This window comes from Ornithodoros turicata, chromosome 1 (genome assembly GCF_037126465.1).
Source record: "Ornithodoros turicata isolate Travis chromosome 1, ASM3712646v1, whole genome shotgun sequence".
Classification (NCBI taxonomy): Eukaryota; Metazoa; Arthropoda; class Arachnida; order Ixodida; family Argasidae; genus Ornithodoros; species Ornithodoros turicata.
In genome coordinates, this window is record NC_088201.1 from 9,848,848 (window position 1) to 9,866,044 (window position 17,197).

General features: G+C 50.5%; 2 protein-coding genes across 2 annotated transcripts; both read right to left on the bottom strand.

The window, feature by feature from the left end:
* Nucleotides 1-2,467: 2,467 nt before the first annotated feature.
* LOC135390708 (uncharacterized) lies at nt 2,468-3,382 on the bottom strand. The gene has a single exon (XM_064620924.1). The coding sequence runs from the start codon at nt 3,380-3,382 to the stop codon at nt 2,468-2,470; it is 915 nt and encodes a 304-aa protein (XP_064476994.1).
* A 362-nt stretch (nt 3,383-3,744) lies between these two features.
* LOC135391407 (uncharacterized) lies at nt 3,745-7,764 on the bottom strand. The gene is made up of 2 exons (XM_064621990.1): nt 5,932-7,764; nt 3,745-5,844 (listed from the first exon to the last, which is right to left on the bottom strand). Exons 1-2 carry the CDS (start codon nt 7,762-7,764, stop codon nt 3,745-3,747), a joined length of 3,933 nt encoding a protein of 1,310 aa, XP_064478060.1.
* Nucleotides 7,765-17,197: the final 9,433 nt, after the last annotated feature.

Here is a 17,197-nt window from a genome sequence, read left to right on the forward strand (position 1 = left end):
TACGCTTCCACCGCTTCCTTGGCGTGGTAATCGACTCGGTCTTGCGCTGGGCTCGCCACATTAAACACCTTGAAACTAAAGTGCAGCGATGACTCCCCGCAATTTAACATCTTTCTGGCTCAGGATGGGGCTGTGATCAGCGTTCCCTGCTCGCGGTTCACGCGGCGTTGCTGAGGGCGACTGTTACAGCCTTCCTATTCTGCACAGGATATTAGCAACACCATTAAATTCCCTTCGGTACCTGTTTGCTCGAAGCCTTCGTCGCTGCCTCAGAGTTCCAAGAATGGCTGAAACACGGCAAGTACTGGCTGAAGCTGGTGAACTCCCGGTTGAGGGTCTAAGTGAACGTGAAACGGTTCGGCACTTCCTACGTTTGCGTGCCCACATTCCCCATCACCCGCTCCTCATGAAAATTCGATACCGCCCTGAAAGCGACTTCTATCGAGTATCGCAGAGGACACGCCCGACTCTCACTGGCTTCATAGCTAAGGACATTAAACCGCCGGAAGCCCCCTGGTCTCTGCCGGTACCACCGACTTTCGTAAGCCTTCCGAACCTTCTGGAAAGAAGAGATCAGGTCCCCCCTCAAGTCCTCCGAGCCCATTTTCATGCTCTGGTAGACGAGAAGATTTCTACGTTTACGGTAGCATATACAGATGGCGCATCCCGCAACAACAAGTCCGCCTCAGCATTCCTCATACCATCCGAAGACTTAGTGCAAAGACGACGCCTGTCACATCCAACCTCCTCAACAGCTGCGGAACTCTATATGCCATATCCTTTTCTTCCTACAACACATCGCTGAGTTTACCCCGCGGTAATTAGCAGTCTTCACAGACTCCAAATCTGCACTTCTAGCTATTGCAATTTACGGCATACGAGGCCCATCCGCACCCCTAGTCACAGATGTGTTAATGGCTTACCACACTGTCTACGCAGCAGGCCACAGGCTAGTTCTCGGCGCCGCAGAAGCAGCACCCTCGTATCGGACACGGACCAGTATTGCTCTGCTGAGAGGAGACCGCCGTTCCATTCTGCGACGCCTCGTGACACCCCTGGCTTCCCGCCAATGGACAACCGACATTCTCCCCCCCCCCCATCTATGTTGAGCAGAGTTGATCCAACGCTCGCTTTCCGCATGCCACGAAACACCTCTCGTCAAGATGCTGTATTAATCCACCGAATGCGGCTCGATGTGGCCTTTACAGCTCAGTGACGTTACCGCTTGAGACAAGTTGACTCCCCCCACCTGCTGCCACTGTGGTGCTCTTGAGTATCTGGAGCACATTCTTCTTCATTGCCCCCACTACCAACCTTCCCGAACCGCACTCTCCGAGTCTCTTAGTCAGCTGGACTCTCGCCCGTTCTTCCTATCGAAATTCTTTGGTTCCTGGCCCAATCCAGCCCAGCAACGATCTGCGCTCAGAGCGCTTTTGACAATTCTGGACACCATCGGACTTCGATCGTTATTGTGAAGGGGCTCATTATTTTATTCCCCACATCCCCACCAGCAATGGGGTAGAGTATCGCCTCTGGCGATGAACCTCCCCACTCTTCCTCTTAAAATAAAGTTGTTGTTTGTACCCCATCGAGGCACGTTGAGGCGGCTTCAAGTGCAGCCTCCATCTTCGACTTCATTCGTCCCATTTTACACCCGACACAACAACGTCGCCGCATAGATCGACAGAGATATGGTTGGTTTCGTTTGATGGTATGCACCCAGGCAAGGACCTCACGACCACGTTGAATAATATCGGGCTCAGCACACTACCCTGCGGGAGACCTCCTATAGGCCTGTGAAAGCTCCAAATATTGCCCAAACGAACTTGGGCTGTGCGATCACTCAATAGGTTCGCCACCAAACACAGTGTCCGTCCTGTTATGCCCGTTGCACGGAGGCACGCTACTGCTACTTGGGGTTGAACACTGTCGAACGCCAGCCTTATGTCCAAAAAGGCAGCCTGCATCGCCAGTCCTCTCCGCTCTTCGAACTGTCCGCTGCCGAACAGAACTCCAGGATGGTAATGGTCGCGCTCAACCCCCTCCTGAAGCATGTCATACAGTCCGAAAAAGCGCCCTTGGATTCCAGGAACCAATGGGGGCGCGCCTGGTTGGGGCGCCATTACTTTAGCGATACACGACGTCATAGATGCCGGCTTGTATGACGATAGGTTCTCCTTCGGTTTCCCGTATTTCAGGACTGGGATCACAACGGCATGCTTCCACGATGTAAAGTCGCGCCCGGATTCTAGCAGAAGAGCTCCTACCTCTAGAACAGCATATTTATTCTACGAGTACAGATACAACGTTCTACCGTTCGAGCCCATAAGAAAAAATGATAAAAACAAAAAAAGGTCATCTTCCTCTTCTAGTCATTGCTTTCTTCGTCTTCGTCGTACAGTCATTTCTTCACACTGCAAGATCCTTCACCCCCCCCCCCCCCCCCCCCGAAGAAATGTTCAGTACATTACACCTCGAGTTTATATAGCAGATCTCCAGGCCGTAGCACTGTGGTTCGATCTGACATGCGGACCTCGAAAGCCCGTGTTTTTCCGTCTTTGCCTGGAAAGCTTCGTATTATTTGTCCCGTCGACCATCCTTGTCTCTTCTTTCTGTCATCGCGGACGATCACGATGTCATCCACTTGACGTTGTCCTCCTTTGCTTTTGTTATGAAAGTTCCTGAGCTCCGTGAGATATTCCGCGGACCATCTCTTCCAGAAGGTATTCAAATTCTCTGCCCGTTTCTGCCACATTATCTGTAGAGTACTGCCACTGCTCTCTGGTACATCGCTAGCTTTGGTGTTCTGTAGCGTTGTCAATCGCTTTCCCGTCAGGAATGCCGATGGACACAGTGGATGCGTACCTTCCTCCTCATACACGAATGTTATTGGACGAGAGTTCAGGACGGCTTCGACTTCTGTGAGAATGGTATTGAGTTCGGCTTCCTTCAGACATCTTGCGCCGATCGTCTTCTTCAAGGTGACTTTCACCGATCGTAATAGACGTTCGTAGAAGCCGCCCCAGCATGGGGTATATGGTACGTTATACCGCCACTCTACTCTCCATTCAGCAATCTTCTCTTCGATTTCATGACCGTGTGTCACATCCCATAATTTTCTAATCTCCTTGTTGCTCTTGCGGAAAGCCTTGGCATTGTCACTATAGACAACTTTGGGTATTCCTCGCCGCGCTACGAACCGCCGGAACGCCAGTAGAAACGCGGTCGCTGACATTGCTTCTACAAGTTCAAGGTGTACGGCTCTGGTCACTGCGCACACAAAAATTACGAAGTATGCCTCCTTTGCTGAACGTTGTGCCTTTATCCACAGTGGCCCGGCAAACTCGAGTCCTGTTACTGCGAACGGCTCTGACTGTGTCATCCTCGTTGACGGCAGAGGAGCCGTTTCTTGTCTCGCAGTCCTTACATTGTATCGTTGGCAGACGACGCATTTCTTCAAGATGCTCTTGATCAACTGTCGCGCGTGCACAATCCAGAACTTTTCTCTTAATTGGACGAGTGTGTCTCTTACTCCTGCATGAAGCAGATCCCAGTGACACTGCCTGATCAGCAGTTCCGCATAATGATTCTTCTTTGGTAGGACGACGGGGTGTTTCTGATCATACGGCAAATCACTGTGATGTAGCCGACCTGCTACCCTCAGTACGCCATTGGTGTCAATAAACAACTTGCTGCCTTGCAATGTTGACCATGTTGGTAATGGCTTGTTACTCAGCACAGCCGCTATTTCTTCTGGAAAGGCTTTCCCTTGCACAGATCAGATTTGATACAACACTCTTCGGCACGTTGCAACTCCTGCGCTGTCAGGGGTCCGGTAGTGTAACTTTTCTTTGTAGCGTTCCCTCTGAATCGCAAAATCCAGGCCACAACCCGATGTAACCTTCTCACAGAGCTGTACCTTTCCATCTCTATGACATCTTCCGTCTCTGTAGTCAGCATTTGCAGAACTTTTGTTTTCTTCTCCTCCAATTCGTTTCTCTCAAGGTCATCGTCCATGTTCCACACAGGCCATTCGCTGTCGCTTCGAGTCATCCAGCTTGGTCCTGACCACCACAGCTCGCTTTCAGTCATCTTCTTTGCTTGCATTCCTCTGGTCAGTAGATCTGCTGGGTTTTCTTTGCCCTTGCAATACTTCCATCCATCTATTTGAGTAAGCCTCTGAATTTCTTGTACCCGGTTTTGCACGAACTGCTTCCAGCGCTGGGGATCCCCACGTATCCAGCAAAGCGCTATTCTGGAATCTGTCCAAAAGTGAAGTCGAACTGGACTGATTTTGATCTTTTCAGTGATGTAGGAGACAAGCCTTGCTCCCACTAGACATGCCATCAACTCCAGTCGAGGTATTGTCAGCTCTTTTATTGGGGCGAGCCTTGACTTTGCCATCAGCATCGCTGCGGTTCTTGTTCCACAAGAGTCTTCCATAACTGTGTACGCTACCGCACCGTACGCTGTAGGACTCGCATCACAAAACATATGTATCTCTGTATGTACCACGTCTTTATCCTTGTCTCGGCCATAGTACCTCGGTACTCTTATGTCTGGTAGATCCTGTAGTTCGGAGCCCCACCGGATCCACGTTGTTTGAAGGTCTGTAGGTAAAATGTCTTCCCATCCAATCTTGCGCTTCCACAACAGTTGGAAAAGGATTCTACCATGGATCGTAAACGGCGCCAACATTCCCAGTGGATCATATAGGCGGGCTATGATCTGCAAGACACGTCGTTTCGTGTCGCCACCTTCATGGTGTAGACTCCACAAGTCGCTCATGCCAAATGTTAAAACGTCCGTGTCCGGCAACCACGATATTCCTAGAACTTTCTGCATATCCTTGGGATCACCCAATGCTCGTTCACCCGACTCTGCCTGAAGGGACTCGCGCACGTCGCTATGATTTGTTGCCCACTTATGCAGCCTCATTTTCGCTTGTTCCAAGATCGCCGTCGCTTCTTTTGCGATCTTCTGTGCTTCCTGTACGTCATTTGCTCCGGTTATAAGATCATCCACGTACATGTGGCTACTAAGGAGTCGTGCTGTTTCTGGATATTCCTCTTCCATCATCTTGAAGTGGCTGCGCAAAGTAGCCGCGAGTAAAAACGGGCTTGCCGTCGTGCCGAAGGGAACCCTCGTCATCCTCCAGCTTTCTACCGGTGGTAGTGGCATTCCCGCTTCTGGTTTTGTCTCATACCACAGATACCGTAAGGCGTTTCTGTCCTCTTCCCTCACGGTTATTTGCAAAAAGGCTTTTTCTACATCGGCCACCAAGGCGATCTTATGGACCCAGAAATTCAGCAGTAATCCCACGATGTCCGGATTTAAATTCGGTCCAGCTTCTAGGCACTGGTTAAGCGATTTTGTTGAGCCGCAACTGGATGAGCAATCGAACACCACTCTAGTCTTAGTCGTACTACTAGATTCTCTCAAAATGGCTTGATGTGGCATATAGTACACGACGCTTTGTCCTTCGTCAACTTCGTCAACCACTCTTTCTGCCATGCTGTTATCACTGTACATCCGGATCGCTTCGTCATACCTCTTCAGCAACTCTTCGTTGCGAGCCAATCTCCTAGTTAACTGTGTGAGCCTCTTCAGTGCCACTCCTTTGTTGTTTCCCAAATTCAGCGTCGACTTGTACGGGAGCGCAACTTCATAGCGCCCTCCATTTTGTGTCACACTTTGGAAGAACCGACGTAGTACCGGATTCTCTTGTTCGTCATCCGTGTCTGGAACCACGCCAATGGATTCGAGCTGCCAAAACTTTTCTAGCGTCGAATTCCCTTCGTCTTCGTCTATGGACAGTCGGAGCAGCAACGTTTGATTGCAATCCTAAATTGTCCCTGTTCTAGGTGACACTCCATGTACCATCCAGCCGATCCGTGTCTCCACTGCTCTTATGCTGCTGCCTAGTCGTACAATCCTTCCGGTCACTAGATCCCCGTACTGATCGGTGCCTATGAGAACCTGTATTTCCTCTTCATTTTCTGGACACACCAGCTGCTGGACTGGAAGGTTCTTCGCTCTCATTTTGTCGATTATGAAGGAGCATGGCGTAGGTGTGTTTTGGCCACTGATGACGTCGGTGACTAGCGCTTCCATGTCGTACTCATTGCCACCCTGTAGACTGAGAAGCCTTATGGATACTCTCCGAAACGTTCTTTCTTCTTGTCGTCCCCCAAAGACTCCTACTTTCAGTCGTTCTTGGCCGACTGTCTCACACTTCAAATTTTGGGCGGTTCGTTGAGTAACAAATGTCCTTTGACTGCCCGTGTCGAACATTATCTTGCCTTTGCTCACTCCCCCCGGACCTTTACACCAAGCGACTACTGTCTGTAGCATAGTCTCTGGGCCTTTGGTGCGTCGAGTCAGCTCTAAACTGAACTGCGACGATTTCGCCGTCGACTTGTCTGTGCTGAGCGAGCTGTCTCCCCTGGGACTACACACAGAAGCACCATGTCTTCCTTGACACTTACTGCACTCTACTTTACGCCAACACCTCCTGGATACGTGGTTGGACAAGGTGCACCTGAAGCATCGCCCTCCTTCTTTGAGCTTGCCTAGCTTTCCTTCTACTGAAACCGTCGCTTGGCACTCAGCCGTCTTGTGATCCTTTGCTTTGCAGAAAAAACATTCCGAGTATTCCTCTGCTGTGTGAAGCAACGTTGACGTCGATGACGGCCTCTTGGCTCTCTTCGCGTGTGTCTTAACTTCTCTGTCTTTGTGTGATCCCGCCGGCTCTTCCCTGTCTCCCTCACGCGTAAAGATCGAGCTTTCGCGACTCTCTACTTCAACGCTGAGGAAGACCAAAAAGTTATTCAGTTTGACAACATGCTGGCTGCTTGCACGCGCTGAGGTGTTGTCGTCGCCGGCTTCTTGGCCGCTCCTGCTCTGGCTCGTTGTTCCAGCTTCTGCCTGCAATGCCCCTTTGTTGAAGTCGACCACCAACTCTTGAGGTACTAGTCGAAGCATAATTGAATACAGCATGGATGCGAACGACTCTTCGGGTACACCCAGTGCCTTCAATGCTCTCACATGTGACACGACTCCGTCGTATAGCTTTCTCAATCCTCTCACATCGTGCTGTGCTCTCACCAGTTGCAGGTTAGTAAGTCTGCTCATGTGGTCTTCAATCTGAAGCGTCTCGTTCCCAAAACGTCGTTTGAGGATCTCCAGAGCATCGTCGTAACATCTCTCCGTCGGCGGCAACCCCGCGATAGCTGATGCCGCCTCCCCTGTAAGCGCTGCTCTTAAATAGTGGAACTTGTCGCACGTGGATAGCCTTTGATTGTCGTGGACCATTTGGCGAAACTGCTCCCAGAACGCGAACCAGTCCCTCCTTTGACCGTTAAATTTGACGAGATCCAGCTTCGGCAGCTTCCCGTGCTGGTTCATCCTTCCAGCGTTCTCCGACTGTCTCGACCCTGACTGACGTTCTGACGTCCGACTTATGGCCGTAGAATTTCGCTCGAGCCTGAACTGTAGCCGTGCGAGCAATGCAGTTGCCCCGTCGATATACTTGAAGCCCTCTTGCTGCTCCGCGTCGACGTCTCCCTCTGACCACAAAGGCTCCAGCTCAGCGTCCACTTTCTCTAAGTTCTCTGTCTGTTTCTTTATCCTAGCAACACGTACTTCGATGTCTTCTTCTGCAAGGTTTACGTCGCCAAGCTTCTCTGTAGCTTCTCTTACGGTTCGAGTTACCGCACTTCTCAGACCTTGGCGACGCCTCTTTAGGCATTCCATGCGTTCCATCTTCAAGCGGTAGGCCTAGCCGTTGACACACTGATACTTCGAAGATGGTTAGGGGTCCTTCGTCTCTCTTTCTCCCGGGTTTCGGCACCACCTTTCTCCTTGTAAAGTCGCGCCCGGATCCTAGCAGAAGAACTCCTACCTCTAGAACAGCATATTTATTCTACGAGTACAGATACAACGTTCTACCGTTCGAGCCCATAAGAAAAAATGATAAAAACAAAGAAAGGTCATCTTCCTCTTCTAGTCATTGCTTTCTTCGTCTTCGTCGTACAGTCATTGCTTTCTTCGTCTTCGTCGTACAGTCATTTCTTCACACTGCAAGATCCTTCACACGATGACGGCACCGTGCCAGAAACCCACTCCTCATTAAGGTATTCCAGTAAGCGCTGTAAAGCTCCGGTCCCCAAGTTCCTCAGGGCTTGTCAGGAGACCGCGTCCGACCCAGGGGCGCTGCGACGGCGACACCGTAGAAGCGCAGAGTTCAATTCAGCCAGTGTGAACGGTTTATCTAGGATATGACAGCTTTCCTCAATGGCAAGGCCCGTCCGAACCGAGGGAGAGGGAAGAGGCCCCATAAGAGTGTCCGCAAACGCTTCTGCTACTGCTTCTGGAGTGAGAGCCATTCGGCTTGCAAGGGACTGAAACAGGAGGCTCTCCCTCGCCTTCCCCGTCAACGTATCTATGGTCCGCCAGATGAGTGATTTGGGGGTGCGGGAGTCCAGTGTTTCACCGAACAAAGCCCAATGACGCCTTCGCAAACAGATAGTGTATCTTCTAGTGACCGCGTTGATACGGTGGTACTTGATAAGGTGTGTGCGGGAAGGGGACCGACGGAGTAGACGCTGGGCCTTCCGGCGTGCTGCAAGAAGGTTAAGTAGCTTTAGATCTGGCGTCGGTACTGTCTTCCTCGTAGTTACTGCTTTCGTTGCCTTCTTGATTTCAGTGCAGCGTGCATCTGCAAACGGCTGCAAACAAATTTCCATCTCTTTCCTGAAGCTGTCCCATACGGGACGTTGTACTGGGTTTACGTGGCCCTTGGTGCCACGCTTCCTGTACCTTGGATGTAGACCGCAGCGGGGAAATGGTCGCTTCCCCACGTATCGGATTCAACCCTCCAAGTAAGCGTCAGGGCCGAAGAGTGGAGGCATAGATCCAGTGCGCTGTGCATGTTAGGGGTCCGAAAAAACGTTGCCGATTCGTCGTTTGCTAAGATAAGTGTCAGGTCGTCCGCTACTTTTCAAGAGGTCTTTCCCCCTCTTGTCTGTACGGGTGCTTCCCCATGCTGCGTTCTGTCCGTTAACGTCTCCACAGATGAGTAGCCGGCCGGGGCACTGACTCCGAATGTATCGTATGCAGTCCGCAATAACCACAGACCCTCTGGGGTGGAGGTACACAGAGACAACATCAATGGTGAGCCTACGAATGGTAATCCGGGCTCCGACGAATTCTGCGTGTTGGGCAGAAGCGACACTGAGGTCAATCTCGTGATAGACAATATCTTTCCCAACGAAGAGTGCACAATTCCCAGTAGGGTAACTTGGGATGAACGGAGCGATCAGTTTCTTGTAGCCTGTGATTCCAGCTGCTGCCGCTATGCCACATTCACAGAGTGCTAACAAAGGCACTGGGTGCTTCTTGAGCCTAAGCAGCAGTTCTGCCATTTTCCAACGAGCACCGTTACAGTTCCAGTGCCAGAGGGTCGGAAGCTTTGAACTGGGCATCATCCTGGAGGTTGCGTTGTCTATGATGAGAGAGGCGAGCTGATAGCTTTAACGATTGTTGCCAGTGGCTAGCTCCGTCAGTGGCTGTTCCAGGGGAGTAGTCAGGGCAGGAGTGACCGCAGCACTGTGGGAATCAATTCGCAGCCGACAAGCACTCTCAAGGTCATGAAAGCCAGATTAATGAAGGTTGCAAGGCTGGGTAAGGGTTCAATAATAATTGGGGTTTACGTCGCGAGACAACTGAGAGCTGGGTAAGGGTTCAGTGGTTGGGTCCGATCTTGATGAACTCTTGTCATTCAAAGGGGTCGGGCAGGAGACCTGTCTTGAACTTCGCGGTAATTCCGGGCGATGTGGATTAGGTTCTGTTGGATGAGCATCCTTCGACGTTAGTTGCGCTGGACGCCCACCTGTAAGGCGTCCCTGTAAAGAGTCTGCCCTTCGGAGTTGACCGTGCTTCTGGTATGTACTACCTCTGTGGTGGCTGCTGCTGGCAGTAGTTTTGGCTCTCTTGCCTTTCTTGTCCCGCACAATTTTCCGTGCCGCCTGGATACCCACTTTCTTCTCCAAGCTATATCGATAAGCCGCTGTCTCTTGTTGCGTTATTGAACAGGAGTGGTCAAGTGTGGAGCGGTTCTTGCCACAGTTGACGCATTTCATTGCATTGGACTCCATGCAGCCCCCTGTGTTATGACTGCCCGCACATTTTAGACATACTTCGTTGCGAGAGCAGGATGCCATTACATGGCCGAACCGTCCACATTTCCAGCATTGAATGGGTCGACTTCTGAACGACTTTACTGGGACCCTAACTCCGCCGACAAGAATGCTGTCAGGAAGAGGGCCTCGGGCAAAACACACTTTTACAAGTGTGCCTTCCCTTCCTAGGCGATGCACATTCATCACTGGTACTGATGCACGTACGTACTGACTGAGCTGCTGATCAGAGAGGGAAGTATCCTTCACGTATATGAGTCATGTGACTGCACTGGGTGGAGACGGCAGAAAGGCAGTGACCTTGGTGCCGCACAGGCGTGTCAAGCGTAGAAGTAGAACCAGCGCACCATCTGACTTGACATCCACCGCGACGATGTTTTTTGCAGTGTTTACACGTGCTTCTACTACCTCGTTTGGCGCTTCAGAGTCCAGAAACTCTTCCAACTTCCTGAGTTGTATTGCGCTCACGTTTTCGTCCGTTCCCAAAGGTCGGAAGAGCACAGTGCGGGGCTTCGAAATGTCTGAGCGAAGGGAAGACGACACTCCTGACTGTGTCCTCGCTGCTGCTACGGCGCCGTTCACGGATACGCTGACGCTTACGGTGCCAGGCGGGGATCCGTCGAATCATCTGCTTCGTTCATGACGTCGTCGCTGATCCGCGAGTCAGTGTCGGTCTCGTTTCCTTGCACTACACGAAGGTTCCCATCCTCGGCTACAGGTTCTTCTACTGGTCTCGTAACTTGCGGTTCTGTGTGTCTGGACGTCGCTGCGGCTTCCTTCGCGGGCATGCCGGTATCCGGTGTATCCATGGTAGAACGCGCCGTAGGGGAACTCCCAGGTCGACGGCAAGCGCTCACCCGGCCATCGTCTGAGGGAAGTCACAGAAAAGCCTAACAGACGCGTACAAACAGTGGGGTCAAAGCTGACTTTATGGCAGAAAAGGCACGATCCGCTTGCGCTAGCAAAAGGAGTGAAAACCGTCTGTGAATGTGACTGAAAAGCCTGACTGAACAGACAGGACGGGCGCTAACTTCCAACTACGTTTATTGAAGAAAATGAGCAAAAAAAGCAAAAAGGAAACCACCTTTGTAGCACACGTGTCACCGTTCTGGGCGCACCGGTTCTGAAGAAAAGTTCCTTTTCGGTTAATGATACAGACTGGCCCAGGCAACAGTCGACAGCTGAAATATTCGGGTGTGTATTGTCATCAAGCAGGAGAGCTACCTATGGAGGTAGTTCCCTTTGGACAGACACTAACTTTACGTTACAGTCCTACAAACTAGATAACAACACTCTCTAGGAGAGAGCGCTGTACTGACCGTACCAAGCGAACAATCGAAACACGGGAGGGTCGCTGCGGAGTGCAGTGCGGTACTAGCGAGCTGGCTAGAACATGATTTGCCACTCACCCTGAACGTGGCGGAAAAGACGAGTAGACGTCAGCCAGCGGCGAGAGCACTCCACAAGACCATACAGTGCTTGCTCGCGGACAATGTGGCTGCGAAGCCCTGCCCTGACAGCCTAAAACATAGCTGCGTCTCCGAAGTCCGAGCCACCGAAAGCCAGCCGGCAACGACGGATCCAAATTTGAAAGTTGATCTCGGTAATTAATAAAACCAATTGTTTACGCTGAACGCACGGAACAGGCAACGGTTCCAGGAACTGTACGGTGGCCCAGGCGACAGTCGACAGCTGAAATATCTGGGTTACTGTGCGCCACAGCAAAAGAGTAACACGACAACGCCTGAAACAGTGCTCTGCGGTTTCACACATCCCGCAAGACGGGCAACCGTCAGAGCGAGAGATGTGAAAACGGTGTAGTCGCTCACGAAGAGGAAGAACATCGTTGGCCAACTTCCACTGAAGACTGGCGCGGCGGGCATCTAGCCAGCCCGCAGTGATTCCACGCCAAGGCAGCTTCGTCGGCACCGAAGGAACTGGGGGACCAGACTCCAACTCCCGGATAGCGGTATAAAAATCGCTGACAGCCCATAACTGGATGTCAGCGTCCGGAAGCTGGAGTCGCAAACACCGTACAACATCAACACAGGCACTGTATTGATGAGGCAGGACTTCGGACCTAGGCCGAAACCTAGGGCTCTCAACGAACCACCTGGTAGCGCATCCCAGAGAGTACTGCACTAATGCACACGCTGGGTGTTCGTGAGTCTGCAGTGCCTCGAAATAAACGCGCGACTGAAGTGCAAGACACTTGTTGAACACCACCGGCAGGGCTAAACCGCTTTGGTCACGTGTACGGTGCAAGCGGGATCTTGCTACCTACTCCACCGAACCGCCCCAGAGGAAACGGAACGCGTGCCTAGTGATGGCAGTACGAATTAGTGGTGGCGGCGTGGCAACGACTCCTAGAAACCACAAGCGATTATAGTACCAGGCCACAAGCAGATGAGCGCGAAAGGTGATGGGCAAATCAACAAACTTAAGCTGCCGCAGGACAGGCTCCTTTACACTAGACGCGCAGGATAACAACGCTTCTAAGGGAGATTGCGTGTGTATTGTCATCAAGCAGGAGATTGCTGTGTATTGTCACCAAGCAGGAAAGCTACCTATCAGGAGATTGCTCTAACGATCTTAGGAAAAATCTTCCCGGAAACAACATCGCAAGCGATGCTGCCCCGACGACCGTTTTACGGCCGCGCATTCTAAGACACGGCCCACCAGGGGGCGGACCGCGTTATCAAGGGGCCCTTCACCAAATATGAAGGACGTATTGCCAACTGTAGGATGGGACAACCGAAAGCTTGCCTACATCACATTTCAAAAATAGTACTACTCTCCGGCTCCCTTTCGCCTCCAATGCGAGAGGTAGATCAATAGAAAAAAATCTTCCCGGAAACAACACCGCAAGCGATGTTGCCCCGACGACGAGAGATAGAAAACATTGCAAACGTTAGATTTTGATACATCTTTCAGTGGAACCATTGAGCTGACGTTGTATGCTTGTCATCGTTTACATTTGACGGTGTGCACTCGTTGATCATAGCTCGTTGACCAAGCTGCAGTGGGTCTCGGTAACAGCATAATTTCATGAACCTGGAAATCGCTGTGGCAGTATCGAAAAACAAAACAAAACAAAACAAAAAGCCAGAAATACCAGCAGATGCGTTCACACATCTCTCGAGATGAAAATCCTGTGCACATCCCTGCTGGTTGAGCGCCTAGCGGACGTAGCCACGGAGTTGATGGGGATGGGTCATGCCCCCGCTCTGCTGGTTGGGTGATGTGGAAACGTTGTATAGGGGCGCAAGAAGCGTTTTCTCTGTTGCTGGCGGCCTGTCATCCCTCTTTGATGTAACTGATGGTGTCCGTCAAGGATGTCCTCTCTCGCCGTCCCCATGAACCCTCTACTCTAGAGAGTGTGCTCGCTTCTCGTTACATTGGCACTGCCCAATGAATGCCCTCCACCTGTTTTTGCGTTCGCGGACGACATTTCTGTAATCCTTTCTCGCGAGTGTTCCCTAGGACCTGTTCTGAAGGCGTTTGAAGATTACGAAACTGTTTCATGGTCAAAACTAAATAAATCAAAAAGTGCAGCACTGTTTTTGAACCTCCAGCTTTCCTGCGAGGCTCCTTTGTGGGTTCCAGTGAGACCAGACGTCAAAATTCTTGGTGTGACTTTTGATTGCACTGGGACATGGGCGTTCGCAGGATTTTTTTGCAAGGGGGGCAAAAGCACTCCCCCCCCTCACATCTTTTTCTGGAGGCGGACGTTGTGCGCACTGTGTGGGTAATCAGAGGTTCCTATGATGACATCTGAGAATAATCATTACGACCTATTACTAAAGAGCGCACTATTTTCACAAGCGACCTTGAAGTTCCCCCCTCTCAGTACGCCCATGCACTGGGATGTACAGGGTGTCCCAGAAAACGTGTCATTGATTTCCAATTAAAAAAAAACTACGCCACCTAGAATCATGCGGTCAACGGCATTTGTTCTTACTAGTTTTTTGCCACCTCCTGATGTGCATGTCATATAACCTAAGTTTAATTATGTTAATTTTTGCGAAGTGAACTCGGAAATTTGGTAAAAGGTCACTTTTTTTACCCCACCAATACGAAGAGCGTGCCGAATTTACTCAAATTCATGGTAATTGACAGTGATATTCAGGATCTCTCCCATCGCAAAAATTGCCGAACAACATGCTTTTCGGAGCACCGGACCATAACGGTCTACGACGTTTTGAGCGCAATCGCTGTCAGTCCGACGAAAGGAGGTTCCCGAAATTGGGAGAGGGGAAGGTATGGTCCCAGCCGAGGCCGGATGCGATATGCCATTCTGTGTTACCTCTTTCTACTATGCGGGTGTGGGTTGGGTTTCCAACCTCCTTTCGTCGGACTGACAACGATTCCGTCGCGCACTATCGCCTGGGAGCTCCGTAAGGTATGATTTTCGGCTATTTTTTACAATACGATAGCTCCTCAATATTACTGTCAATTATCATTAATTCTAGTAAATTTGACACGCTCTTCACATTGGTGGGGTAAAAAAAGTGACCTTTAGTTGGCAAATTTCCGACTTCATTTCGGAAAAACTTACATAATTAAACTTCCGTTACATGACATTCACATCAGGAGGTGGCAAAAACTATAGTAAGAACAAATGCCATTGACCGCATTATTCTAGGTGGTGTAGTTTTTTGATTATCACTACGTTATAATTAAATGACACGTTTTCTGGGACACTCTCGATACTGTAAATTGGCCCTGTGTGTTTAATAGTTGCAAAGCTGACCTGCGGCAGCATAAGTTCGTTGATTTGACCATCACTTTTCGGGCTCACCTGCCAGTGGCCTGCTACTACAGTCGCTTGTGGTTCCTAGGAGTCGTTGCCACGCTACCACCACTATCCGTACTGCCGTCCCTAGACACGCCTTCCGTTTTCTCTGGAGTGGTTCTGTGGAGTGGGTCGCAAGATCCCGCTTGCACCGTACACGTGACCAAGGCGGTTTAGCCCTGTCGGTGGTGTTCGACAAGTGTCTTGCACTTCAGCCGCGCGTTTATTTCGAGGCACTGCACACTTCCGAACACACAGTGTGCGCATTAGTGCAGTACTGTCTGGGACATGCGCCACCAGGTGGTTCATTGAGAGTCCTAGGTTTCGGCACAGGTCCGAAGTCCTGCCTCATCAATACGCTGTCTGTGTTGATGTTGTAAGACGTTTACGACTCCAGCTTCCTGACGCTGACATCCAGTTATGGGCTGTCAGCGATTTTTATACAGCTATCAGGGAGTTGCAGTCCAGTGCCGCAGTCCCTTCGGTGCCGACGAAGCTGTCTTGGCGTCGAATCGCTGCGGGATGGCTAGATGCCCGCCGCGCCAGTCTTCAGTGGAAGCCAGCCCACGACGTTCCTCCTCTTCGCGAGCGATTGCGCCGTTTTCACATTTCTCGTTCTGACGGTTGCGAGTCTTGCGGGATGTGTGAAACGGCCGAGCACTGTTTTAGGCGTTGTCACGTTCTTCTTTTGCTGTGGCGCAGGATTACGCAAGTATTTCAGCACTGGACTGTCTCCTGGGCCGCCGTGCGGTTCCTAGAACCGTTGCAGGTTTGCATCCGTCTTTGCCGACTGGCTTTCGGTGGCCCAGACGCAGCTGTATTTCAGGCTGTCCGGGCAGGCCTTTGTAGCTACATCGTCCGCGAGGAAGCACTGTACGGCTTTCTGGAGTGCTCTCGCGGCTGGTTGACGTCTACTCGACTTTTCCGTCGCATTCAGGGTGAGTGGCAAGTCATGTTCTAGCCAGCTTGCCAGGACTGTACCGCCCTCCGCAGCGACTCTCCCGTGTTTGGATTGTTCGCATGGTATGGCCAGTATACGAAAAGCAAACTCTCCTAGAGAGTGTTGGTATCTAGCTTGTGGGATTGTAACGTGCAGTTAGTGTCAATCCAAAGGGGACTACCTCCATAGGTAGTTCGCCTGCTTGATGACAATACACGCCCCTTACTTGATGACAATACACTGCGGAGAAACCATCTGTAAAACCGATACCGCATGTTCGGCATCGGCTGACGATCTACTTGGCTACCTTTTTCGTCCTAAAAAGTGCTTAGATATTAAATTACTGTACGCGAATTTTAAAGATGCTTCCGCTTCTGATGCTTCCGAGCTGCTTCCGCAGCTGCAGAGGCTCCGGTGGAGATGACAAAAAACGAGAAAAAAAAAAAAAAGAAAGAAAAGAAAATCACTTAATTACGAAGCAAAATGGTGATCGACAGACAGTGGTGATCACATTTCTTGAGCACTTCGGCGAATCAACATTGAGTCTACATGTTGAACTCTATTCATCATCTCTCATATCTGTTTGTACTTTCTGTGTGTAAGCGTTCTGGGGTAACCAGTTTGGCTTCGTCGAAACTCACATCCAATTTTTTTTCTTTATCGTGTCACCATCACCATCACCGTGAAGAAATGGCGCCATGCATACAAGGTGGCTTTCATACATATACAGGTGGCACGTACATGACGCCCTTGCTACACCCCTGACGAAGATATTATGAGGAACAGCTTTCACTGTCAAGCCATTTTGATGTACGCGGTGTGCTTCTTTCTACACAACGCAACCTGGATGAGGCTATAGCAGGAACTTTCTTTGTGGTGAGCTACGCAAACTTAGAAGCAGAGCTGCTTCTAAGTTTGCGTAGCTCACCACAAAGAAAGTTAATTCCTACCAATTAATACTCCTTGCGCCACCACACTTCCGAGCTTGTGGCATAAGTTTTAATAGCTCTATTAAAACGTTTTATATATACCATTTCGCCAATGCAGTGTTATTTTTGCAATATTTATGGTGCATGGAAAATCAGTGTTTTATCAGAATTAACAATGTACTGTAAGAAAATCCAGTGCGCCTCGGATTGTAAAGGGATAGGTTCAATCTATTAGTGCAGTGTAGTTTTCACATCATAGCCATATTTGCTTTGCATTGAGCTTGACGAGGAAAAGTCGAGGGTAGAAAGAGGATAAAAGGTAAATTATCATACT